This window comes from Balaenoptera musculus, chromosome 2 (assembly GCF_009873245.2).
Source record: "Balaenoptera musculus isolate JJ_BM4_2016_0621 chromosome 2, mBalMus1.pri.v3, whole genome shotgun sequence".
Taxonomy (NCBI): Eukaryota; Metazoa; Chordata; class Mammalia; order Artiodactyla; family Balaenopteridae; genus Balaenoptera; species Balaenoptera musculus.
The window spans coordinates 69,412,578-69,439,090 of record NC_045786.1 but is presented as its reverse complement, the minus strand read 5'-3'; the positions used below and the strand labels follow the sequence as shown (position 1 = coordinate 69,439,090).

The 26,513-nt window shown below is 54.4% G+C and overlaps 1 protein-coding gene across 2 annotated transcripts; it reads right to left on the bottom strand.

Moving 5' to 3' along the window:
* On the bottom strand, positions 1 to 26,513 carry RBPMS2 (RNA binding protein, mRNA processing factor 2). Of its 2 annotated transcripts, none has more exons than XM_036840470.1 (8): positions 26,121 to 26,513; positions 10,700 to 10,777; positions 10,093 to 10,131; positions 8,533 to 8,595; positions 8,052 to 8,202; positions 7,406 to 7,557; positions 1,413 to 1,482; positions 1 to 1,150 (listed from the first exon to the last, which is right to left on the bottom strand). In XM_036840470.1, exons 1-7 carry the CDS (start codon positions 26,205 to 26,207, stop codon positions 1,420 to 1,422), a joined length of 633 nt encoding a protein of 210 aa, XP_036696365.1. In that variant the 5' UTR covers positions 26,208 to 26,513; the 3' UTR covers positions 1 to 1,150; positions 1,413 to 1,419. The 2 variants fall into 2 exon arrangements, with proteins under 2 accessions (XP_036696365.1, XP_036696368.1); XM_036840473.1 differs by having other exon boundaries at positions 7,406 to 7,443.

The following is a 26,513-nucleotide window of genomic DNA, read 5'->3' as shown; positions in this document are numbered from 1 at the left end:
ATGATTTTTTATTTTGCATTTCATATATTATCCAGTTTCACATTCTCACAGGATCAGCAATTACAACAGCCTCCTTGTCTCCCAAGTCTGAAAACGGCAAGACAGCCACCGCTGCGGCCAAAGGCAATGCACTGATGTGCACACGAAACAAAAAATTGCACAATTTTTCCTTCATTTTTCTTAAACTAACGGCTGACGCTAAGGCTCACTGCTGGAGAACGGAAACCCTTTTCTTCTTCATGCCTCAAACTAAAATGTTAAACTTATCTGACAGGGCGGACAAGGTCTCTTCAATAATTAATTGCACACACACACGAAAAATCCTTTATGTTGCATAAATATTTTGTTACACAGGGTACAAAAATACTTTCACTTTTTGGTTGGCTTTGAAGCTTGGAAAGCATGAGGAGCCATGGCAGGGCTGGGGCGCGCCGTGGAGAGGTAAGCGAAACTGGGCAGAGAAAAGGTTTTCTTAATGGCTGTTGGCCCATCTGAGGGGGAGGAAGCAGAGGACCCCAATTTGAAATGACCAAGAAAACGCTCTATCTTGGCTGGGTGGTCCTTCCTGTTCAGCCTGGAAGTGTGTGGGGTGGTGGAGGCCGCCAGCCGCCGGGCGGGGCTGGCTGCAGGGCTTGGTCCTCACTGAAGCAGGGTGGGTGCAGGGGAGGGGGGTGTGGGGAGAGGGACCGGGAATGATGAACCATTAGTGGCCAGGACTTGTTGCTATGGTGACACAATGTGAGAACAAACTGTACACTCACATATATACAAGTTTAAGTGTCTTAATTCATGCCAGGAAAACATGCAAAATTAAACGCCTCATTTCTTTGAGGTGGGGCTACGGAAGCAAATTTGGACTGGAGGTCAGGCCTTGCTCAGTCCCAGAGAGACCTCCGAGCTGGGTCTGGGTGTCCCAGCGAGAAGGCCCCTGAATCCTGCCGTGAGGCCTTGGTGAGGGGCGCTTTGGGGCAGGACAGGGCTGAGGAAAAGGAGAGAAAGGAAACAGAGTCCACTGAGTCAGGCTTAAAATTCACAGTCTTTGGAGGGAAGCAGCAGCTCTGCACGGGCCACCTGGGGGCAGTGGAAGCTCAGGGTGGCTCCCTCCCCAGTGAGGCGGGCGGGGGGGGGCTTCGAGCTGTGGTGACCAGACCTGGAGGGAGGGGAGAGAGGTGGCCATGAGCAGATGCATGGGAATGGAGCTGAACCCAGGCCCTTCCCTTGCGAGGAGGCTGCAAGATGGGAGGTGGGGGGCAGGGTGGGAGGAGAGGGGAAAACCAGCCAGAGTGCCCCAGGCGCAAGCTCAGGTTGGGGTAGCACCAGCGAGCTCCTGGACTCAGGCAGAGGAACCACGGCCCTGCACGGAGCCAGGCTCTAGGACACTTTCTGTCCCGGGCCTCTGAGCCAGCACTTACTGAAGAACTAACAGAACTGACGATATTTCCATCCTTGCTGGGTGGTATCAGAGGAAGGGTACCAGCGCACCTGCAAGAGAAGCCAACGTCAGGAGCTAGCTGTGCAGTCCCTTCGCTTGATGGGGGAGCCTGGGAAACACGGCCTTCAGGGCCCCTGTCGGAGTCCTGGTTCTGTTACTGACCGGCGGAGATCGGGCCAGTTACTCACCTCTGGGCGTCAGTTTCTTCATCCTGAAAATGGGAGAGCGCCACCTGACCTGCCTCCTCTGCAGGACAGAGGTTCAAGTGAGAGAAGGGTTACGAAGGCGTTCACGCTCCACTGAGCCCGACTGTACCGGGTGGAGTGCTGGCAGCCGGGGGGGCACTGGCCCAACAGTCTGCCCTTCCCCCTTAACCGGGAGAGTGCGGAATTCCTAACATCAGGAGAATGCACCCTAACACACTTTGGCTCAACTTCTTTGAGTCTCAGTGTCCTCAACAGCTACAGGATAGAGATGATTAAAAGTCACAGGGTATCCACGAGGATCAGATAAGACAGAATGTAAAAACACATTAGAAACCAAAGTCAGTGTGATCTCCAAGGGGCAGGACTCCCAGAAGTTGGTCCTGTCCTTGCAGGATTCAAGGAAGTCACAGGCTAGACCCAGCTGATGCTCCCCGCCCCCGCTGCTGCCCCGTTTCAGCTTCTCCACCACCCCCACCCCCGTTCCCTTCATTACAAGCCTCCTAACTTTAGAGATTTGTAACCTACCAGCTGAGCCCTCTAGTGGGGGCCTGGCAGCTACCTCAACCCTGGTACTTGCTAGAAGGCCCCACAGAGCAATGGCCCCAAAGCAGGATTCCCAGAGACAGGCCAGGAAATGACATGCACCCCATTCCCCATGGGCCAGTCATCTGGACGGTGAGCTGTGCCGGGTGCCAAGCCAAGATTGCGGGGAGGCCGCCTGCCCCGGTTACAGACAGCACGTCTGCCCCGGCCTGACCCGTGGCCACCTGGGAGGGGTGGCGGCAGGGCATCACAGGGCCCCAAGTGAGGGGGCGGGAAGAGAACTCAGGGATGGGAGCCGGGGTTCTCTTAGGAAAGAAAGGGATGGCACAGGAGAGCCGATGAGGAAACCAAGTAGCAGCTGGGCATTACAGACAACCCTCTTGAAGCTCGAGCAATCAGACCCAGTTACCCACTTGGCTGCCAGGAATCCCTGCCTCTGTAAGTAGTGAAGATATAGAGCAACGCCAGGCGTATCTGGTGGCTGATGAAAGCTTCCTGAGAACCTGCTCCTGTGCCCCCTCCAAATTCTAGGTGCTGTTTTGTACAGCGCAGGACTCTGACCACCCCGTGTTCAGCAGGAAGTCGGCAGCTGGTTACTCTGAGATGCCGGAACACTTGGCGCATAGCAGGACCAGGGCCTAGGCCACCTGACCAATGTCGGGATGGCCCCTGAGCTCCAAGGATGTGACACTGCTGTCATCGGCACACAGTTGACCCCGGGCTGCCAGGACCACCTTGATTAAGCCCCACACCACACAGAAAGGGTCAAGAGCCTCTTTGAGCCATCCAGCCTCAGAGGCCACCTTATTTTCTCTCATGTCTTCTAAACATCTGGAAGCAGTTCCCTCCCTTCCTGGCTGACAGCTGAGTGGGAGGGAGCCTCTCCTCCCCTTTGCCGAGCCGTGGGCTGCCCTCTCAGCTGCAAGCCCAGCTGGACACCAGAGCTCATTCCCTAAGAGAGGGACGATGAGGAAACCAGCACCGCTGCCACCGGACAAAGCTGCGGCCGGTCCAGCTCAGGGAAGCTCTAGTGGACCCTGACCACTGCACTTCACCCAGCCTCCAGCTGGAGCGGCCCCAAGGCAAGGAAGCACCTGACAGGCTAGGTGCCCTACAGGGCTGGACAAGCGGAGAGCGTCGGACGAGAGTGGGAGGGACCCTGGAGGCCTCCGACCCCCCCTCCTCCACCACCGGCTGCTTAGGGGCCCCCACAACAAGCCTGCTCCATCCAGTCCCACCCTCTCCACGAGGTGCTGCGGCTTGGGCTCCAGAGCAGCAGCTTTCCCTCCAGCCTGAGATGAGCCAGCGCCTTCTTGGGGAAGAAGCAGAGGAAAGCCCTAATTTCTGAGCTCGGGATGGTCGTGCAACCCAACTGGACAGAACGTACTTGGAGGGCTGCGTTTCCACCCTCCTCAGATGCCTGGGGTAGGCCAGTGGTCCAGGTTCTCTAAAGAAGCACGGTCTCTTCCTGCCCCAGCTCAGAACAAGACCCCAGGCCCAGGGATCACGGCCAGCACAGCAGGGAGCAAGTGGCCAGTCCCCTGTCAGGGCCTCCACTTGTTCACAGGGGGTTTGGGGGTCCTAAGAGGCCACTCCACAGGGACAGCCCATGGGCATCTAGAATGGCTACAGCTCCAAGAGGGGCAGCACCCAAACAAAGGAGTAGGGGGCACACGGTCCTCTCTCAGACCCTCAGACTGACTAACTGAGAAGATACACCAAAAAGTGGGCAAAGGGATGAATCCACACAAGAAGAAACAGAAACAGCCAACAAATAAGGGAGCCTCACTCATCACAAAGTCAAAACAATACAATTAACTCAGACTGGCAAGTCTACACTCTGACCTTGCAATAGTTCTAGGAATTTATGATAAGGAAAGCAAGCAGGACAGGTGCCCAGAAAGGTGTGAACAAGGGCGTCCATGGCAGCACAGCCTAACAGAGCCAAAGAAAATTGTGTAAACAACCTCACTGCCATCTACAGGGAGGCACACACACTTATACATTGGTAGGCTAGCCAGGCATCCAGAATGTAGACCTATACTTACTGACATGGAAGCATGTCCTAATATTTAAGTTTTAAAAAGATTAAATGTGTAATTTTTGTAAAAGGTTCATACCCATGGATTTACTTATACACCTGTGTCCAACTACCTACCAAGTCTAAGGACTAAACGTAGTGATATTTTGGGGAGCAGGATGATAAGCAAAGGCAAAAAAGAGAAAAAACCCTGTCTTTTTCTTCCCGTGAATGCAGACCTCTAACAGCTAATGTTTATGAAGCACTTGGCATGTGCCAGATGCTGGTCTAAGTAGTTTTCATATACTAAGTTCATTTAATCCTCAGAAAAGCCCTATAAATTTGATGCTATTATCATTTCCATTAAACAGATAAGAAAATAGAGGCAGGGGAATCCGTGTAACTTTAAGGTCATCAGTAAGTGGCTGAGCCAGTGTAAGGGGGGCAAAGGGCTGCAGTGAAAGACCCCCATACCCTCAGGTCGAAATGGAAAAAGAAGTCCAAACTGGGAGGACCCTGGGGTGCCAGGGGACATGCAGAATCCCTGCTTTTAGGCCACCATCTTCATGTACCAGACCCCAGTGTGCCCCTGCCACCCATACCCTCTGAAAGGAGAAGATTCTATCAAGAGGATCAGAAGGTCCCGCAAGACAGCCTTGTGCCGAGATAGAGCAGGACTGAACCATCTCCAAGCCCCTTTCTTCCTGCAGGTCTCGTCCCTGCAGCCACATGAGGATGCCTCGCTCAGGCCGAGCTACTGGCAAAGGGCATGAGGTCAGGATGTATATGGTGGGGTACAGAAAGGAAGGACCGGTTTTCATCCCCTTTTGTCTATCAGCTGCTGCCTTCTCTCCAAGTCACCTCCTTACCCCCAGGCACAGAAAAACGCAGTGCTACCTGGCCCTCTGGGTTCAGAATAACCTCCTTAGGATCACCAGTGTCCACCTCCTTCATTTAGGCATTTTCAGCCTCCGCCTCTGGGGCAGTACTATCGGGGGCAGGGAGGGGGCTCTTGCAAGGAAAAGAGAAAGTGATACTACTTAGAAAATGCTTTCATGCCTATCACTACATTTGGTCCTAACAGTGTGTTTTACTGTCGAGGAAACGACTATCCCGAGAAGCGGGATCAAGTAGTCAAGTCAAGTAGCGGGACAGAAGTAGTCACCACCTGATCCAATCGCTTGTCATCAGGCTGCCTCCCGAAAAAAGCCACTATCCTTTGAGGGGGACTTCATCCCCTTCCCCGGGAGACCAGAAGACAGGAACTCAGGCACAGTGAGGCCTCTAGCCTCAGAGAGGACCTGGAGGGAACTAGACAATGATGATATTAAATAATAAGCATGTTGTGCTCCCTCTATGCTAATAGGCTACCAACCACCCTCTAAAGTAGCTACGATTATCATCATTCCACAAAGAAATCGAGACAGAGAGGTCAAGAAACTTGCCCAAGGTCACACAGGTGTTGAAAGAGAGAGCCAGAACCTGGACCAAGGTAGCTGGACAAGAGTTGGACAGCCACAGGGCGCGGTGGGGGAGGGAGGGAGGAAGCTGGAAAGGAAGACAAGAGGAGGGCACACAGTCCCGTGTACGAAGCTTAGGCACCCGCAGCAGCACACCACTCCCAGCCGGCTGGGGGGCCACCCCAAAAAGGACAGAGATATCGCTCCTGAATAATCTGACATCCTGACTGTCCCTGGCTCCTAACCTCTGCCTCACATTGTCATGGCCTAGCATCTCAGAGCAGATGGGGCAGAACCTCTCCATCCGATCTGGTCCTGCCCTCTCGTTTTACAGATGAGGACAACACGGAGGCCCAGAGGTGAAGTCACTTGCTGAAGATCAGGTAGCTAACTGGTGGCACAGCTGGGACCAGAGGACTCACGGGGCCCCTGCAGTTAAACTCCCCTCTTGGCGGGGAGCGCCATCTGCCTCCCACACTCCGCCGGGTCACAGAGGACTGCCTTCACTCACCGCAGAGCCGGTCTGCGGCAAGTCCCCAAACGTTGCCCTAGAGAGGAAGAGCCTCGCCACCTCCCTACGCCGATCAATCTTCCAGCCGTCTGTGGTGTGCCGCCAGGGTGAGTGCCAAGCGGAACCACGCGCCTGCCCTCGGTACAACCCAAGTTGCCGTGGCCGGGGGAACGCCTTGCGAGGGTGGCAGTCAGGGAATCTGAACCTTCCACCTTGGAACTGGGTGAACCCAGGTCACGAAGCCCTTCAGAGGGATGGACACGCACTTGACCCTCCCACTGGCAGAGCCTCCCACGCCTCCTGCCTCAGCTTCTAGCTTCTGGGAACTCTCCCTCCTGGCTTCTCACACCCTTCAACTCCTCATCCCCTTCTACTGCCCCAGCCAGGAGGCCTGTTCTCTCCCTCTCAACAGCCAGGTCGCGCTTCCCGAGCCTCGGCTCTCGGTCACCTCACTGACGAGAGGCCAAGGCGGGCTCGCCGCTCACCCCAGCCCTCCCGCGCTGCCTGGCGGCGCCCCGCCACCGCCGCGCAGAGGCCTGGCTGTAATCTGTGAGGTGCTCGTGCCCCTCTCGGGCACCTGGCGTGGCATTCGGCAAGCACAGAGCGCTCCCGGCCCAGCCGTGCCCGCTCCGCCTCTCCCCTAGAAGCGCTGGCTGCCTCCTTCCAGCCCCAGCCCAGGTCACAATGCAGGGTGCCCACGTTCCTTGAACAAAAGAGCAGACACTCACTGGGCACCCCGCATGTTCCAGGTACAACTCTAGCCCCTCACGTGGCTTAACGTTTAATTCTCACAACAACCTGAGGCAGATACTACTATTCCTATCTTTCCAGATGAGCGAAAAAGAACAACCCAGACACAGAAATCTTTCAGAGCTTTCTGAAGTTCATAAAGACAGAAGGAAGCAGAGGCAGGCGGCCTGGCTCCGGCGACCACACTCAGGTCTGTCACCACAGGCAGAGTTGGCACAGCCTGCCCGCGCGTGTCCAGGGGGCAGTGGACCCACGGTGGGTCTCTCACACTTTGCATTTGCAGTGTATCCTCGATGCAGCCTCACAGCTTATCCTCTCCTTCCCCTCTGTGGGACCCCAGACCCCAAAGGTACTGTTGTTCCAAGACAGCAGTTCTGCAGCAGCTCTGGGGACCGGGGTGGCCCGTGGCCGGGTAGGAATGAAGCCTGGCCAACTCAGAGCCTTTGTTCTCCCCTTTCCTACTTCTCCCCCCGACAGGCTTACCTGAGCATGTAGGGCGGCAGCGGCAGCAGCAGTGGCAGCTGGGTAGGTAAACGCAGCATGTGAGATGGCTGGGGTCAGCTCTGTGGTGTACAGAGGGTAGGGGGCCCAGGCCTCTGGGGGTGCGGGGATCAGAGCGGCCCCCATCAGATCATCTGCGACGGGAGACAACAGCCCCCCTTGTCAGAACGCAGGTCCCCCTTTGCGCCACCCCGTTCCAAACAGAGAAGGGGACCCAGCACCATCGCTGAGCATAAGCTCCCTTCTCAGGCTCCCCTGAAGGATCCCAAGACTGGGAAAGAAGCCATGGTAACTTGGCCAGGCTTGGTGAGTATCCTGTCTGCTTCAAGAAGCCCTCAGATGGGTCTCTGCTCATCTCAACCAAGAGGGATCAGAAAAGGCTTCAGGGAAGCTGGGCGACACCGACAGCTCAGGAGCTCAGTCTGAGGTCCAGCAAAGGCTGCAGGGGAGGGAGGAAGCATGGGACCCACAGGGATGGGTAATGGTGGATGCAAGAAGCTCCTGGAAAAGGGGCGGGCAGGCAGGACTGATGCCCTCAGTGATGCCCTCTGCATGCAACTCCATCCACGAGGGCCTCCCAGCTCTGCCAGGTAAAGGGCAGCAGACGGCCACTCTGAGTGCCACTCACAGGGGTCTCGTGCGATGAAGTGTGCTCCGAGGGCGGGGTGAGCGTTGGTGGGATTTGGTGTAGCCATTAGCTTGTTCTTGGCCATCTTGGTGTTGGCTTTGGCAAACTCTAGCCTCAGGGTCTGAGGGTTCTCAGGATCAAAGCGAATACCCTACGTGAGAAGGAAAGGAAGGGAAAGGCGTTACACTGTAGGACCCAGCCTGGCCACTGCAGTGGGGACGGAAGGGCCCCAAAAATGATCCAGCCTGAAAGACTCGCCCACACGGGGGCCAAGACAGAGGACACACTGCTCGGGCCTTGTGAGTGGTGGCGTTTGGCACGACAGTGCAGCCAGAGACTCTGCCCCAGGATGCTGGGTAAGGTACATCTGTGGGCCCTTTCCTTGGGCGCGGATTGGGGAAGGTTTGCAGAAGACGGAACAGGAATACCCATTGCCTAGAAGTCTGTGGGTCAGAGAAAGGCCTGTTCTCTGTCTACTCACGTTCAATGCATTCTTGGCCGCTTCTGCTCCTGCCCGGCTGTCAAAGATCACAAAACCAACAGGCTAGTAGGAAAAAGAGAGAATACCCTTGCATCTCTCCCAACATTCCATCTCCCCTTCAAGCATACAAAACAAAACAACAAAGAACAGAAAAATATATAATTCTTGTCCATATCCTCCCTATGTTCAGCTAGAACATAGGGAGGATATGGACAAGAATTATATATATTTATATAATTATATATGGACAAGAATTATATATTTTTGGTTTGGGGCACCAAAACTCTCCCATCCAGGTACCACATTCTGGGAAACGATGCCAATACAGCTTTATCCCACTGCATTAAACATCACCCTTTCAGTAAAAGTCTTTTTTTTTTTAATGTATGCAGGTAATTAAAAGTAAGTTCTAGTGTTTTCCCCAGCACGAAAGGGGACACTAATGTATCAAGGGCATGGAAAGGTTTCAGGTTCAATCAAGGGGCAACAGGTTTTTTTTATATATATATGTAAATTTATTTTATTTATTTATTTTTGGCTGCATTGGGTCTTCGTTGCTGCACACGGGCTTTCTCTAGTTGCAGCAAGCGGGGGCTACTCTTCGTTGCGGTGCACGGGCTTCTCATTGCGGTGGCTTCTCTTGTTGCGGAGCACGGGCTCTAGGCACACGGGGTTCGGTAGTTGTGTCACACGGGCTCTAGAGCGCAGGCTCAGTAGTTGTGGCCCACGGGCTTAAGTTGTTCCGCGGCATGTGGGATCTTCCCGGACCAGGGCTCGAACCCGTGTCCCCTGCATTGGCAGGCGGATTCTTAACCACTGCGCCACCAGGGAAGCCCGGGGCAACAGGTTTATGGGACTTCCCTGGTGGCGCAGTGGTTAAGAATCCGCCTGCCAATGCAGGGGACACGGGTTCGAGCCCTGGTCCGGGAAGATCCCACATGCCATGGAACTAAGCCCGTGGGCCACAAGTACTGAGCCTGCATGCCACAGCTACTGAACCCTGCACACCTAAAGCCTGTGCTCTGCAACAAGAGAAGCCACCACAATGAGAAGCCTGTGCACTGCAATGAAGAGTAGCCCCTGCTCGCCACAACTAGAGAAAGCCCGCGCGTAGCAACAAAGACCCAACACAGCCAATAAATAAATAAAATAAAATAAACTTATTTATTTAAAAAGGGGAGCGGGGGGGGAAACAACAGGTTTAAAACTTCTCCAACTTCATTTTGCCAAGGCTCAGTCCAGTCCCCAAACGGCCCCTGAGGGCTCTGGGCCTGGGACTCCCGGCATCAGGAACCAGAGCCCAGCCACCACCTCTACGGTCCTCAGCCTCTGGGTCCCACTGTGGCTTCTCAAGGGCCAGAGAGGGAGGACCAGGAGCTGACTGGTAAGAAGAGGGGACCTGTGGAGGCTACTCTTTCGTCAGCCCAGGACAGGACAGGGGTGACGGGGGCAGGTCTCAGCTGCCAGATGCCTCAAGATTGAGGAAAAGAGAACAGGCTCAGTTCGAATTTCAGCAGTCGGTCTGGGCTGGGAGGAAGAAAAACCTTGGAGAGAAATTACCTGTCTCGATGTGAGCTTGATCAGGGACCCTTCATACCCCTGCAGAGAAAGGTGGTCATTAACAGGGAAGGTCGGAAGCCTCTGGTTGTGCTACCCTGGCCACCCCCCAGCCCTGCCTTTCCCCAGCTCACACTCTTCTCCCCTCAAAGGTGACCCACTCTGATCTCCACCACCGCTGAGCGCCCTCAGTCCTTGTGTCCCATATCACACGGCCTAGCACATGGGATGGCCATCACGTGATAGCATTCATCATTTCATGCGGAAATTCCCCTTTGCTCTCCTAGCCTGTCATCTGGAAGCACAGACCTTACCTTTTTAAGTTTTCTTATCTGCAAATTGAAAACGCTATGCTGAATCTCAAAGATTCCTTATACGGTAAAGTCTACTGAGATTCTACTGTCTCCACTTTACAGATGAGAAATCGGAGGCTCAGAAAGGCTAAGCAATTGACAGAAAGCAACATATGAGTTAGCAGAACCGGGACAGAGAGCCGGGTCTGCCATCACAGTTTCTAGTTTTCCTGCTGCCCAATCCAGGTCTGCGATTCATTCCTGATGCTTCTCCTCCATCCTAGGCTCTGCCCATGGGTGGCTGCGTCCAGACTCACCTTGAACGGCCTAAAGAGCAGGTAGAGTTCTCTGGGTTTAATATCCACAGGGAGCCCACTGACGAACAGTGTCCGGACCTGGGGAAGAGACCACAGTGGTCAGGGCCAGGATGACAGAAGAACAAGGATGATGGCTCTTCCTTCAGGAAGGACCTGGAATCCTTCCAGGGCTGAAGGAAGAATTCAGGATTTCCTGAGCCTTCTTTGGAGGCTGAGGCAAATGAGCACCCAGAGTTTCACAGCATTTAACTTTTCAAAACCCTTTCTGGACCCTTTCCTTTCTCTGGGTTCATCCTGCAGGTGTCACATCAAGCACTAGCTGAGCACTTCTGTGCAGACTGTCTGTTGCCGAACAGCCTCAAGGAGAGAGTCCTGTTTAACAAGATAGACGAAGGACCCCTCTGAGACTTGAAGAAAGCTATGGTGTCTTACCTCCAAAATATGCACAAGTAGAAACGTATATATACTTCAGAATATTCCCATGGACTCCTGGTAGAAAGGCTCCGTCTGGTCTAGCGGGAAGGCAAAGATGTAAACTCTGTGCCTTGGAGCGATTTCATCAGAGGGCCCAGCAGTTTCACATCCATCTCCTCCTGCTTCCTATGCTAGATGTAGGCTCTTCAGTGGCCGGCAATGTATTATATTCTTGCTTCTCTGGCCAGCTCTTAGCATGGTGCTGGTACTAAATGTTTACTGAATAAGGGACTTGGGGAAGGAGTCAAATGGAACAATGGTGCTGGGTTTTGAAGAATGTGTAGGATCTTGCCAGCTTCAAGTGAGGGAGAGGATGGTGTAAGTTATGAGCCTTGCCCTCAACAAAGTTACAAGTTGGCACTGAAGCCAGGTCTAGACACCTGGTGTCCATCCTGTGACTCCTGCCAAACCTGACCTCCCGAACAGTGGGTGAGGTCCAGGAGAGGGTTGGCGGGAACACTTCCCTAATTCACCACTGCTGGTTAAATGCTGCTGGCACCCAATGCTCAACTAGCGAGGCCAGATCAGCCAATAATTATAATGGGAGAAGGAGGATTTTCCATAGTGTAGATCCATTAAAAATACATCTTGAAACTGTGCTTTCTGAGTAATGAAAAATCCAAAAGATCAGAGCTTCCCCACACACTTGACTCCTGTTTTTTTCTTTTTTTTGGCTGCATGGCTTTGAGGATCTTAGTTCCCCGACCAGGGATGGAACCCTTGCCCTCAGCAGTGAAAGCACAGAGTCCTAACCACTGGACTGCCAGGGAATTCCCTTGACTCCTGTTTCAAGTCGCATCTCATACCACTAAGCCAAACGTAAGTCTTCTCAACTTGTCACTGCCGACTTAAGAACAAGTTCACATGCCTCAGCCCACCCAACACGTGGCTATTCTTGAAAACATTTAGTGGGCCACATCCCCCTCCAGAGGCACCAAAGAACTTCTTCCATGCTCTAGTGATGGCCTGCTGAAGGAACTGAGGCAACAGCCTTCTTGGAGACAATGGCCTGAATCAGGAACCCAGGGCAGTCAGGCAAAGTTACACCCAACACATACACATACACACACACACACACACACTCTCTCTCTCTCTCTAATGAACACACATGTCAACAACAGAGCCAGGAGTGGCAAAGGAAACCAGCCCCCATAGCTGCCCGTAACAAGTGTTGCCACCCTAGCCACACAGGAATGACTCCAAGCCCATGGCTGATAAAATAGGTAAGGACAGCTTCTTCTGTCACATGAGTTTTCGCCAAGAAGCAAACCCAGGAGAATTCCTTGCCAGTAAGGACACCTCCACCCCCTCTGGTGATGCCTTTCCTCACCACACACACTTCTGCTCCTGGGCCTGGGGTAAAGGTTCTGTACATCTCACAGCCCTTGGCAGCTGTGTCCCTATACACGCAGCTCTCAAGCACTGCCCTGTCCCAGAAGTATCTGGGAGAAACCGGACAGCCCAGGCTCCAGAGTGGGGTGAATTGAGTTCCTGGACTCCAGAGGGCAGCCATCCTCTACACCTCTCCGCCCTTTGACGGAAGGCCTTTCATTTACATGTAAACCCTCAAATAGAAGTGCCTCACTCAGGTCATGCAGCTTGTTTTTTAAAGGCAGCAGACCTGGGACTCAAAACCCAGGTCTCCCTCCCAACTACTCACCCAGGCTGGTAGAGATGATGCTTGCTTTTTGGTGCCAGGACTTGGGCGCCCAGCCCACCACAGACGATGGGCTGAAAGAGTACAAGCCAGCCAGGGCCCTGCTGGATCGGCCTGGACCAGTGCTACTCCCTCCTCCCTGAGATGAGGGGACGTGCTTTGGGTCAAAGATGCAAAGCCAGAGCCGCCCACAGAAACCTCTGCCTCAGTTCTCCCCAGGGGCCACCCATTTCACCCCGGCTAATTTTAAACCCTTCCTCAAATGGCTCCTTTCTGGCCAGACCTCCCCAGAGGCCCCCTTAAATAGAAAGTTCTCAGCACAAAGTTTCCTGCTTAGCGGAGGGGAGGGGAGTGAGTACAGGGGAACTTTCCCTCATTCCCAGCTCAGATTCTGGTTCCCAGCCTTCTCTGGGCCAGATGACTCTTTTCCCTGGCTTCGCATCTTTTAGATTCTAAAGGCTACAATACAGGTTGCATCCTGTGCCTGGTCATTCCTTAGGAGACAAGCTGACATCAAGGCAGTTATGGGTTAGGCGGTGGGTCCCCGTCTGCCAGTTCACATACCCTTTGCTGGGAGGCTAAGTCACAGGAAGCCTGACCTGAATGCTCTCCTTGGTTCTTACTTGACCCTGGACACCCTGGCAGATGACGTGCCCTCTGCCTATCCCCCTGTGCAGACATGGAAACTGAGGCCCAGAAGGGGCTCACGCAAGCTTGGCTCAGCAAGGAGCAGAGCTGGGTAAGACCCAGGAACACTGTTTCAGCCATCTGTGCCATTCTTCTGGCTGTGGGGACAGAGGCAGCCGCACCTGGGCAGCCTCGTTAGCCCCATGGATGGGTAAAGTGCTGCCACACATCCGTTCAGTAGCCAGTCCCTTCTCTGGGTGCCTGTTTAGAATGACGGCAAAGCTGGAGTGACAGGAAGTATGAGCTTAGCGGGCTGGCCGGCCACATGTCGAGAGAACAAGAGTTTCCAGAGCCCACCTACCCACCATGCTACTTCCAACTCCATCAGGTCCTGCCCCGGCCCACAGACTGCGGGTCCCCGACAAGCACCCACATAGGGCATGGCAGCTGCTCACGCTGCCCCTCAGCCCACCCCTTTCTCATTCCTTAACTGAAAGGCATCCATCCCTCAGGTCCCTCTATTTCCTCACCCCTCTTTCCTTCCTCTGAAGTCTTCCGGGGCCCCTAGGACCCCTTGTCTTTTACTGGTCCCACCATCTGAGCTCACCTGGACTCTAAAACCCAGAGTTAGGAGGCAAGTCTCAAACTTTCCTGTCCTCCAAGGTACCTAGAGCCAGGCTCAACATCTGAGACCTCCGCCGTCTCTACACACCTCGGTCCCTCCAAAGAAGGGACTCACAGCCAGAAACGGATGTGGTCCAGGGTGGCAGAGTGATGCCATAAATGGGAAAGGCTTTGGTTAGTTAGACCGGAGTTTGCATCCCAGCTTTATGCTTGGCTTGGTGAAGCTGCTTCATCTCTCTGAATGTCAGCTTCTTTATCTGTACAACACGGGTACCCTCTACCTCCAGGATGAAGAGCACATTTTATGCCCAGCACACAGGAGAGGCTCGACCATACGCTTGTTCACTTCAGGGTCCCGTAATCTCAACACTGACCTGCACAAAAACCTCACCTATCAGGTACCACAAGCCATTTAGTTATAAGGTTGTCTAGTGAGGCTGGGTCAGGTCCAGATCAGCCTGGAGCTGGGAACACAGGTGAGACAACCTTACGCGGTCGCTGGATTCTTTAGTGTTCCTCTTCCCCAGGGAGGCCATGTCTGAGGTGGAAGGCACCGTGGAGATCAGCTAGTTAAACACCCTTATTTTACAGATGACGGGGGCTTCCCTGGTGGCACAGTGGTTAGGGATCCGCCTGCCAGTGCAGGGGACACAGGTTCGAGCCCTGGTCCGGGAAGATCCCACATGCCGCAGAGCAACTAAGCCTGTGCGCCACAACTACTGAGCCTGCGCTCTAGAGCCCACGAGCCACAACTACTGAGCCCATGAGCCACAACTACTGGAGCCTGCGTGCCTAGAGCCCGTGCTCCGCAGCAAGAGAAGCCACCGCAATGAGAAGCCCACACACCACAACGAAGAGTAGCCCCTGCTCGCCGCAACTAGAGAAAGCCCGCATGCAGCAACAAAGACCCAACACAGCCATAAATAAATAAATACATACATACATACATACATACATACTGATGAGGGAACTGAGGCTCAGAATAGGAAGGTGACAAGGCAATCTAATGGCACAGTCGGGATACTTAGGGATGGCAGGGACAGAGACATGCAGTTACTTCTGCAAGGCCTGGCCAACAAGTCCTGTGTCCCAGGCCAGCACTGGCAACCACTCTTCCCATGCCACTTGCTGGTGCCAGCCTCACAGCAATAGGGTGCAACATTCAGCAGAGAGGTTGGGTGCAGACAAGGATTCAGGGACCAACCACCATTGATGCCAAGACGGAAAGATCAACCAAAGATCCCACCGCCTATTCCACAAGTTTACTACAAAAATTCAACATGAAAATATTTTAAGGTACTTGGAGGAAGCATAAGCGGTGGCTCACACAATCCCAGGCTGCTAGAAGGAACCAAACGTGTTTACCGAGGCCCTTCTTCCATACACTCACTCTTTTTCCAAAAGCATCCACACAACCCAAGAGAATATCTCCCTCCTGCCCTGAAACACTGAAAGCAACCACGGTCCTGTTAAAATGGTCATCTTCATGGCAAGTACCAGCAGACTGTGCTGGACCACAGCCATGTCCCTGGCACAGATGGAAGGCAAGTTTGGAACAGGCTGGAGAAGGTACTGGGGAGAGGTGGAAAAAGGATAGGGAATCCTTTGGAATTCCCTGGCAGTCCAGTGGTTAGGACTTGACGCTTTCACTGCCATGGGCCTGGGTTCAATCCCTGGTCGGGGAACAAAGATCCCACAAGCTCCGTAGCCAAAAAAAAAAAAAAAGGATGAGAAATCCTTAGAGGCCAGTAAAAGAAGACACATGTTGAGGAACCCACTGGAAGCACCGAATTCAACATGGACAAGAAACTTGGCCAGAGAGGTGTCCCCATACAGGACATCGCAGACATGGTGTGTAGCCTTCATGATGGTCAGGAGCAGACTTGGCCTCGCTGGAAGTCCCAGACAGTGCCAGGCCTGCCTAGGGCAACAAACTGGCCTTCAGCACAACGGTGTCCCTGGACAGCAAAGCTTGGGGACTCCCGAGGCTGCTCGTCCCTCAAGCAAGGCCTGCTGCCTATCCTTCCCGGGGGGTGCTGGGAACAAGAGGGTGGGAGAGTCCAGCCCCTTCTAGGAAGTCCACACCACAGGCTATCACTGGTGGGCAGACTTCCTGGGGTTGGCTAGGTATTTGCTGTGTGATCGTGGGCCCTTTCCCTCCAGCTACTGCTGGATCTCGAGTGCCTGGGGCTCCCAACGACCTCTTGCCCGCTCCTCCCTCCTCCACGGGAGGCCACCCATCTCATTCCCAGTGCTCCGGGGAGGGGCAGAGAAGGGCACCGGAAGTGGTGGCCCCCATCCTCAGCCTTATTCTTGAGGCCCCTGGGGAGGGAATGCCCCCTTCAAGGAGCCTCTCCAGCACCTTCTGTAATCCCAGCATGACAGAGGACCCGGGCCCCCGGGTGGTGCAGCCCTTTCCCTCAGTAAAGGTGAACACTGCAGCCCTCCCCAGCCCAGAGGGAAGACAACTTTTTAGAGAGAAGTAGGAAGAAGGGGCTCTGACAAACTCATTCCTGTTTGTGTGTCAGTAATGATCTTCCTTCAGACAAACCAACCAACAGTTGTTTACAGATCTTCAGAAAAAATGAAAGTAAACAGAAGCCTCCAGGAGCAAGGTGACAGTGATACCCAAGGCATCAGCCTAATAGCAGAAATTCAGGCTTCTGCCTAAAAGGCTTCGAGGCAGGACTCGACCTCTTTCCATCAGCCCAGGTGGACATCTCTCTCAGCCTGGACACCCGCACAGGCACACCTGTCGTTCCAGTGCCCCCAGGCCAAGGCCAGCTCCCTCAACAGTGGCTGCTTAGAGGCCTCTGTCCTCCCCTGGGCACACACAGGGCCCAGCTCACACGGGGGCCCTGCAGAAGTCAAGGGAAGGGAGCTGTGGGGGGAGGCGGGGCAGGGGGTGTTCCCCCCAGAGGAAAGCCTCCGTGTGAGACAGGACTGGGGTATGGGGTCCGAGGGGCCACACCACGAGGCCCTCCCTCCCTAGTGGGGGGACGCCACGCTCAGTCAGCCCAGGCTGGGGCCTGGCCATACTCCACCTTCATACCGAGAATGGAACACTCAACTTCTCAGGTAAGGGTGGCAGCAGGATATTGTGGCTGAGAGGATGAGCGCCGTAAATACCAGTTTTTATTAGAGACGGAAGGGGTAAACACTGCTGTCAAAAACAGTCGTATGTCCATGGATATTAAACCCCCTACCCTTTAACTCCAAAGGACAACCACAGCCTCCTTCCAAACCCCAGCCCTGTACCCTCCAAGACAGCACCCTGGACTTGGACTCCAGGGACCTCCCGTCTGGGGCACAAAGGATGCTGAGGTAGGAAAACATCAGGGCCATCCCCACCCTTCCCCCACCCCAAAGTAAATCCCAGCGGTCCACCAGAAACACTCCCCACTAGAAGACAACTCCTGCCTTCTAGGTGAATCTCTGCCTCACAAGGCTAAGAAACTTGACTCTGGGCAATAGAAACATCATACCAAAGAGATAAAAATGATATTTGAAAATTGATTCTTTGTGGCAATCCAACATCTCTGAAGTTAGAATTCAGTCTGGAAAGGGAACTGTTTCAACCAACCACTTCATCAAAATGTTCAAGTAACTCGCTTGCTTTGAACCCTGCCTCTTCTCTGCTTAGCATGGGGAGCCCTGCTGGTGTCATCTGGATGGAAAACACCCCTTACAAAAGTGGGTGGGGGAGGAGGGAAATCCAAACAGGGAAAAACAAGCCTCTCATAAGCCCCTCCCACATCCTTCCCCAATTCCCAGCCCTCTCCAGCAACCGAAATGCAGAATATCTGAGCTGGAAGAAACCTTATTTTTAGCCGAGGTCCAGTGAGTTGCTCAAAGTCACCGAGCATATCAGAAGCAGCCCCAGTGTCCCCAGGTGCCCAGCTCACAAAAGTCAATGCTCTTTTGCAGACCTTGATCTCACACCACCAACCCACTCAGAGCCCAGTGGGAGTCAGCCTTTGGTGCCCAGAACAAGTGACCTTCAGCTTCTGAGCTAAGAGGGCAGCAACAGTCCTTAGCAGAAGGTTGACTGGGGGTGCACGGGGTTCCACTGGATGATCCCATGGCTAGTCCTAAACAGTTAGTTATAGGGAAGTCAAAGGGAAGATTGACAGACTGCCAACTCCCAGAGCAGCCTTGTGCAGCGGGGAATGGGTTGGGGTAGAGCAGGGCCCCTCACAGCCCCTGGAAGCCCTGAGTCCAAACAGAAGCCCAAGCCACCCCATCTCAGTGTCTCACTACCGTCCCACCAGCCAGATCATGGGAGTTTATGAGCTGCAGCCTGCATTATATAAAGCTTGCAGCTTTCCTGCTGTAATGACACGGAAGGTCCTTTTTAAACTTGTACCAGCCATCATCACGCCCAGTTCGGCTCTGGCTTCTGCAAGGGGAAAAGGGTCATTGAGAACCAAGACACAGGACTCAGGCTCAGCCTCCTGCTCAGACAACAGACCAGACACAGAAACAAAAGAAAAAGAGCCTCAAAGCAATTGTCAAGGAGCCCGATTGAAGTCCCAGCCCTGCCACCAGCCAGGCAAGTGGCTTCGTGGCCTTCACCACTGCCTCAGCAATAAAGAGGAGGGGTGGACTCGCCTCAGGGCCCTTCACACTCTGACCTTCCAAGAAACCAGGGAAGTGGGAGAACGTGATGGAGTCTCAGTAATGCTCGGGCACTGTCCTCCATGGGCTCAGAGCTCCAGTGCTTTCGTTTTGCCCACAAGACGGCAAAGAAAGCAGTAAAGAAGGGGCAGAGGTTGAGAGGGTGAGAAAGCAGGATGTCAGAAGCCAGGCCCTTGGGATTTGAGAGGGGTCTCTCTGCTGGGGCAATACAGGAGCTGCCAAACAGAAACCTCAGAGCAAGTCATTGTACCTCTGCAGAGATCTCAGCGGCCTGGCCTTTTTCTTCTGTATACATATGTAGGGGGCAGGGTGAGCGTTGGGTTCTGCCTGGGTCCTGTGCTTAGGCTTGGCACTGGCAGGTCACTCTTACGCCTCCCAGGGGAAAGAAGTCCCTCTCAGTGGGGCCACTTGACGAGAGGTGGATGGAATGTGGTGACATGGCCCGCAGACCCAGGACTTATAAGGGCTGAACAAGGACACAGGGAAAAAGAGCAAGCAGATACAGCCAGACAGTACAGCAAGCAGATACAAACACACATGCTCCCAGAACGCCAGCACCTCCTGTTTCCTCCAAGGAGCTCTGGGCTGCTCAGCTCCCAGGCTAGGACAGCGCCCAGCTTCCCTCCAAGCAGTGCCCACCTAGGACACCGCCAACGTCAACACGGTCTGACCTGGTGGGGAGAAGTCCAGGTTTAGGGGCTGTTCCACGGTGTTTTGCCTGCCCCTGCTAATTCCAGCCCCAAATCACATGTATCTGGGCTTGGCTCTAAGGCCCCACGCTGGGCAGCACTTTGTCGTTTCCACTTCTTTCACACCTACCATCGGAGTGTGAGCCTGACAGGCCTCCGAGGTAACAGGCAGAGTGGTACAGGCCCATTTTACAGTTGAGGAAACCAGCTCAGGAGCTAGGTGCCTGGCCAGCCACTGGCAGAGCTGGGGGTCAAGTCCAAGTTGCCTGGGAAGTTGGGGCTCTTCCTTTAGGGCCTGCAATGTGCCCTAGAGCTCCACCTGTGTGTGGGGCGGGGGGGTGGGAGGAACTAAGCTGGATTAAATAAGGCTTCGGACCTTATACTCCAAGCTACTTCTACCCCCAGGAAGGGAAGGCTTCACATCTTGGGAACACACCTGGTCAAAACCTGCTGCGAACTCTGTGCTACACCTCATTAGGGAACCCAACCAAATAGCGTGACCTGTGCTATGCAGACTCCTTGCGACTAGGCTGGCTGGAGGCAGGGTGGGGGTGGGGTGGGTGGCCTGCTTTCCACTTGGTTCCAGACAGAGCCAGGGGACAAGGCTTTCAGAGGCAACTCAGAAAGACAGGCTCAAGCTGGGACAAAGTGAGAGAGTGGCATGGACATATATATACTACCAAATGTAAAACAGACAGCTAGTGGGAAGCAGCCGCATAGCACAGGGAGATCAGCACGGTGCTTTGTGACCACCCAGAGGGCTGGGATAGGAGGGTGGGAGGGAGACGCAAGAGGGAGGGGATATGGGGATATATGTAAATGTATAGCTGATCCACTTTGTTACACAGCAGAAACTAACACACCACTGTGAAGCAATTATACTCCAATAAAGATGTTAAAAAAAAAAAAAAAAAAAGAAAGACAGGCCCACAGGGTCTCGAGCATGGAGCTTCTGGGCAAGGCTCCCTTCCCTCCTGTGCCATCAGCCTCCCCTGTCCCTCCTACTGCTGTGTGGTCAGCCAATGCCAATCTATTGCCTGACCCTTGTGGCTGGCAAAGGTTGCAGTTGTCACCACTGCTATATGCTACCCCATAGATTCAAGGCGTTGTCCTAGGGGAATCCCACGCACTTCCCCTAGCTCCAAAATCAATACCTCCAACCCTTAAACCATGTGATGTTAATCCAGTGTGAACACACGGCACCGTGCACATGAACACAAAGCACCAAGCACGCCACACCTGTGCACCACCTGACTGAGGCAGATGAAGTCTGACGAGAGATGTTTCCCAAAGGGACACTCCTGTTGGGAGAGGGTCTCTGTTCAGGGATGGAAACTACTTCTAGGACCTAGATTCTGGTTTGGAGCTCCCCTGTCACCAAGACCCCACAGAAGGACCCCTCCATCCCAAGTTGTGCCCGCATATGGATACAATTACACATAAGAACAGGGACCAGTCTGGGTGGAAGCTCTTCACAGCCTTGATCGCAACAAAGGTTCCCCAAACTGGTCTCAGGTCCTATTCCAGTAATTTCTCCTGATCTCTCCCAGTTAAAGCCCAAAACTCACTTGGGAAGGGGTGGGTTGGCTAACCACAAAAAGGAGGTAGGGACTCCAGACACTCATACCATGGGCTCGTCCAGGTCAGACCCTGCCCTTTCTCCCTGAGGGTCCTAGGCCTGTTCAGAACTATACAGATGGCCTTAATGACTTATGACAACCAAGAGCCTTTCCTCAGTCGGCTGTAAATGACTGAAGGCCATGACAGATGGGCCAAGGCAGACCCTCCCACTACACCAGCTCCTGCTATATTCTGGAGGTGCCTGGCATGGATGGATCCACCAATGGACTCTTCAGGAATGGAGGACCCAACGATCTTGCCACCTGTCTAGCCTTGGTACACCTCACAGGTAATCTTATTCTTTCCATCCAAGGACGGAATAGGGAAAAAAGCAGAAAGCAAGGAGGCCGTGCTGGTCCCTGGGCAGGCAGTAGACGGGGTTCAGCAAAGGAAGCTTCGTGGGTTGTCTGCAGTTCCCACCTCACAGCAGCATGGTTTCTGAAGTATGGGAGATGGGCTCTGCCCCACTGCCTCACAGCTTTGCCTGGGGCGTGAGGACCCCTCTGAGGCAGCCATGGTCAGGGGATGGCAGAGGAACTGACAAGGCATCAAATGTTGCTGCTACCCAAAATCAATGGCTGAGCAGAGGCTGGAGGCCACCAGGTGCTGCCAGAACCTAGCACTCTAGCTCAGCTCTGGGTAACCAGAGGTGGGTGGCCCTGGACCAGGAGCTTAGCCCTCAGGGCAGGTGGGAGGACTCCTCTCCTCTACCTCTCAGGACTGTCTGGAGAACCAGTGGGATAAATGGGTGGATAGCATGAAAGCAGAGCAAAGCATCCCGCAGTTCATGTGTTGCCTCTAGTTACAGTACTCGCCAGACTCCTCCCCCAGCCCCACCCCAGAGATGGAGATGAGAAATCAGAATGTCCAAACACTGAATGATATTTAGAAGTTGGTTCTTACTGGGGCAAACTAGCCAGGCTGCCCACTTACAGGGAAGGAGGAGATAAGGAGACCCAAGAGAATGGCCCCCCAAAACGAAAGGCAGTCACTTTAGAATAAGTACCATTTTTTTAGTTAAGATGCCCAAAGCAACAGGGAATCAAGGGTGGGGGTGGGGTGTGAAGGCAGTCAGCCCCAGCCCAGGCTACAAGGGGGATGTACTGTCTGTAGAGAATTCACTTGTTCTGGTTTTTATCACCACGCAATAACAATTCTAAACATTATCTGTGATAAAATGCTCCTCCTGCAGGGGCTGACAGCTCCCACCACCCAGTCTTGGGATGCCACCAACCCAAAGAGAACTAGCCTGGAGCCAGTCCCTGAGCTTCTACTTGGGACCCTGTCATCACCTAAAGCTCAGCCCTAAAAAACTTGAGTTGCAGATCCTCTCCCCTCCCCACCCCCAAGTCTCATCCAAACCCCCAATATAAAACAGAACAGCGGGTACAGTATGTTGTTAAGAGCAAACTCTGGGTCCAAATCCCAACCTACTCAATTACTAGCTACATGAAAGCTAGTTAACCTCTCTGTGTCTCAGTTTCCTCACTTATAAAATAGTAATAAGTACTTCACAGTGCTGTTGTGGAAGTTAAATGAGTTAAAACAGTAAAGTGCTCAAAACAATGCCTGGTACAAAGACTATGTATGGGTTTACTATGCATAGTACAGCCTTACCATTAGGTTATCTGAGCAGAGAAGACACATCCACAACAACCCCCAGGGAGGAGGGGAGTCTGATCTACCAGAATCTGCCTGGATCTACCTACTTGGGTCCTGTTTCCAGGTAAAAGCCCAGAAGCATAGATGCCTCCCTCCCCTTATACCAAAAAAAAGTCTGCAGACAGAGCACCAAGATGTCCCAGATTCTGTCAAATATTTTTGATGGCAGAGAAAAGAAAAGGGGCAGTGCCCAAGTCACACACTGGACCCTGAAATTCCTTCACTCATTTGAGTGCTAACCTTGGCCATCCTGCCAGGGGCCAGGGACCTAGCTGGATCCTCAGAGACCCCTAGAGGACACATGATGGACCCTGGGGTACCAGACGTGCAAGAAGCGATCTTGGCCCAGCTTTGGTGGATGCAGTGGACAGGCAAAGATGGGGATGGAGGGCAGTGAGGGGCCAAGACGCTAAGGTCAAGCTGTAGCTCCCTTAGCTACCTTTAATCCCTGCCTTTCTATAGCTTACTATTAGGTTGGCATAAAACTTCTTTAACTCTTAGAAACTTGAACCCCACTCCCCACCCCAAGATTCCAAACACCACCCTCCTCTCAGGGGGCCCCCAACGAGTCATTACTGTAACTTAATACTGCCTTGTGTTAAAATATGTCTCCATTTTCAAAATAAAATATGCTTTCAAACCACATACACCCTTCCCTAGCAACACTGTAACTCTCCAGCCATCTCTCAAGAATCACTAAGACAGGAGATGCTTGAATCTGGGATTGGGCAACACCAGAGGCAAGCCTGCCCTGAACAGGGCTCGTGTGCTGTACTGCCTCACCTTCTGGAGCTCAGGCACCAGCCAAGACACACCTCGGGGTGGGGGTATGGCCTCTAGATTGAAAGGGACACGTAGCTCTTCCCCTTAATTCCTCGCTGCCCTCCTTAGCTTTCAAAGAGTTAAAGGGTTAGAAGTTTCCAAAGTTTCTAACACACCTTCTTCTCAAGTAGCAGAAAAATGCCAATTTCCTCCCAAGCCTGCATGATCTCAGGCTGTTCATAACGTGGCCTCCAATATTACTGGAACATCGCAAATTCCTGGTAGTCACCCAAACAAGCCATGTGGTTCCACAATCCACCCCCCACTTTTATACATGCTATTCCCTCTCCTTGGAACGCTTTTTCGATCCCTACAGGTCTAACTACCTCCTACTCAGCCACATCTCAGGGACAGCTGACCTCTAACTTCTTCCTTGGCTTCCTAGGTTTGCTTTAGCTAATCTCCAAGAGGCAGCCTGGGTCAACCGTGAGAGTAAACCACCACTGCTAATGCGGATTTCCCCAATGGTGGCTCTTGGGGGTTGCAGAACTGCCTACCTAGGGGGCATCTAAGCTAAAGAGAATAAGTCTAGTTCCTGCTCAAACCACCAATCCAAGGTGAAACCCTGGCTGAAGAGCTCTTGGCCCACTGTTCAGAAAGCTAATGAGGAGAAGGGGCCGATTCTTGTGCTTACCTGACCAGAGCAGACGCTGGGCTCCAAGAGATCACTGGGGCCCTTAGTCTTAGACCTCTGTTAAACAGGAGCCCATGCTCCCCACCCTCCCCAGCACCAGTTGCACTGAATTCCCTGAAGCACTACAGGGCTGTAGCCCACCTCTGCCCACAAGGAGGGAGAGCAGGGATTCCACTTCTCGATGATTCTGCCCTCTCTCTTAAAAAGCTACTTAGAAAAAAGTGACCAATACCTCAAACGATTCCTCCAAGACTTTAGACTGGCCACGTGGTTCACCCTTCCCACTTCAAAGGGGTGGGTCTGAGGGTCTCTTCAGTGAGGTAAGTCCCTGCTGGTCAACCCTCTAGCAGAAGTGGTTCCGGGTCCTTGCCCAGCTTCACAGGAGAGGGCTTCCCTCCCTCAATTTCAGCAGAGACCACACACACACTAGCAACCCTGTCAGCCTCCCCCAACTCTCAGGGGAGATTCTGAACAACCAGGAAGAGTCAGGATGGGGTCCCCAAAGCCAAGGGCCTATCAGCATCAAGGTCCAAGAAGGACAAGGACTTTAGGAGCCAAAAGAACCCCAGCCCACTAGAGCCCACACCACACTCGTGGACATATGTCAGGCCTTCCTTCGCCACTCTTCAGAGTGAAGGGTTGTAGATTCCTCCTTTCCTTCCCCACAAAAAGCGGGATCTAGACCTAGATTCTCAAGCTGTCATGCCATTGGTGGACTGGGGCTGGCAGCAGGCCTCTTAATTGCTAAGAGTGGGAACTGGCAGTGTGACCCTCCCACCATCCCTCCCACAGTGAGGAGCCCAGCCCAGCCGTGGGCCAGTGCCGCCATTCTGCACCAAACCTATAGCACGGCGGGCGGGCACCCGCCACTGGATAGGAGGGAGGCAGCAACGCCAGCCCCCATCAGGGGCTCTGCGGTTTCTCCCCCAGACCAAGGGGAAGGGAGCTCAGGGTGGATAACTGGCCCTTGGTTTCCTGGGCAAGAGCATGCCAGGGCGCGGCAGGAAGGGTCTAGGGTCTCTTGGCCCTAGAGTGACACAGCAGAGGCCCCTTCAGAGACAGAGCTGCGAAGGCTGCCCCCTTTCCACACCAGTTTTTGTCTCTGCGGGCCGAGCTTCTGGTCTCCATTCACTGATAGCCTTAAGGCTATATCCACCGTCCCACTCCGCCCCCACACACACCCTCCCGGATTTTGCCACATCCAATTAACCACCCAGCTGTTGGTGATTGCACGAAGCCGCCCCTGACTCCCTCCTCTTAGCACATGGCCGGTGGACATTCCTAGCAGAATCCCACTAGGGCCAGCTTTGGGGTCCTGGCTTGGCTGCCAGGGCAAAACCCGAGAGACGAGAACTGGGAACTGAGTGTCTTTAGGCATCTCCTTCCCAACTCAGTCAGCTGACATCTTTGCCAAAACCCAAGCTCTGGGGCCGTGAAGAAAGCCGTCTACCCCCATGACTACAACTCTAGCGAACCAAGGTAGCGCGCGGCCGGCCCAGGCCTCCAAGGTCACGGGGAGGGGTCAGGGCGGAAAGTGCAAGGGAGTGTGGGTGCCGCCCGCCCGCCGTGCTAATCCCGCTCAGTTCCTCCCAAACGAGGCGGGAGTCCCGGCCACGCGGGAGGAGCGCCACGAAAGAGGGCAGCAAGCGGGGCGGAGAGTGGAGAACGAAGGACGCGCGGGCAGCAGGCGTGGGGCGGACACGGCGCAGCTCGCCCACCTCGGGACGCACTGCCGGCCGCCGGCGCACTGCCGGCCCCGAGCCTGGGAGGGCGGGGAGACAATGCCCGCCCGGCGGGGTAGTCCAGGCCGCACGCCCCCGCCCGCCGGACACGGGCTGCTCCTCCCCGGCCGAAGGGCAACGGCGGAAAGGCGCCGGGAGCGATTGCCAGATCGCGCGCGGGGCCCCGCGCGCCCCGTCCCCCGCCCACCTCCGCGTGTACTTCACCCAACAAGTCCCGGGGGCGCAGACCCACCTCCTCCTCCAGGGTGCCGCTGGAGCCCGAGCCCGTGCCGGTGCCCGTGCTGGTGCCGTGCTCGCCGTCCGGCTTCAGGTTGCTCATGGTGCGGGGGGTGGGGTGGGGGTGGCTAGGGGAAGGGAACGCGGAGGGCTAGCGCGGCGCCCGGCCCCGGCGAGGAGGTGGGAAGGGGCGAGGTGAGCGGTGCGCCCCGGGGGTGAGGGGCTGGGTGGCGGTGGGGAGCGCGCGGGGCGGTGAGAGGGGCAGCCGCAGCGTCGGGCTGGGGTCACATCAAGTTTGGCGGGTGCAGGAGGCGGGGAGGGGGTGCGGCGGGGGAGGCACTGGGAACCGGAGCCGAGCCGGAGCGGCCGCCGCCTCCGCCTTTTCACTGCGACCGGCGAGTGCGCCCGC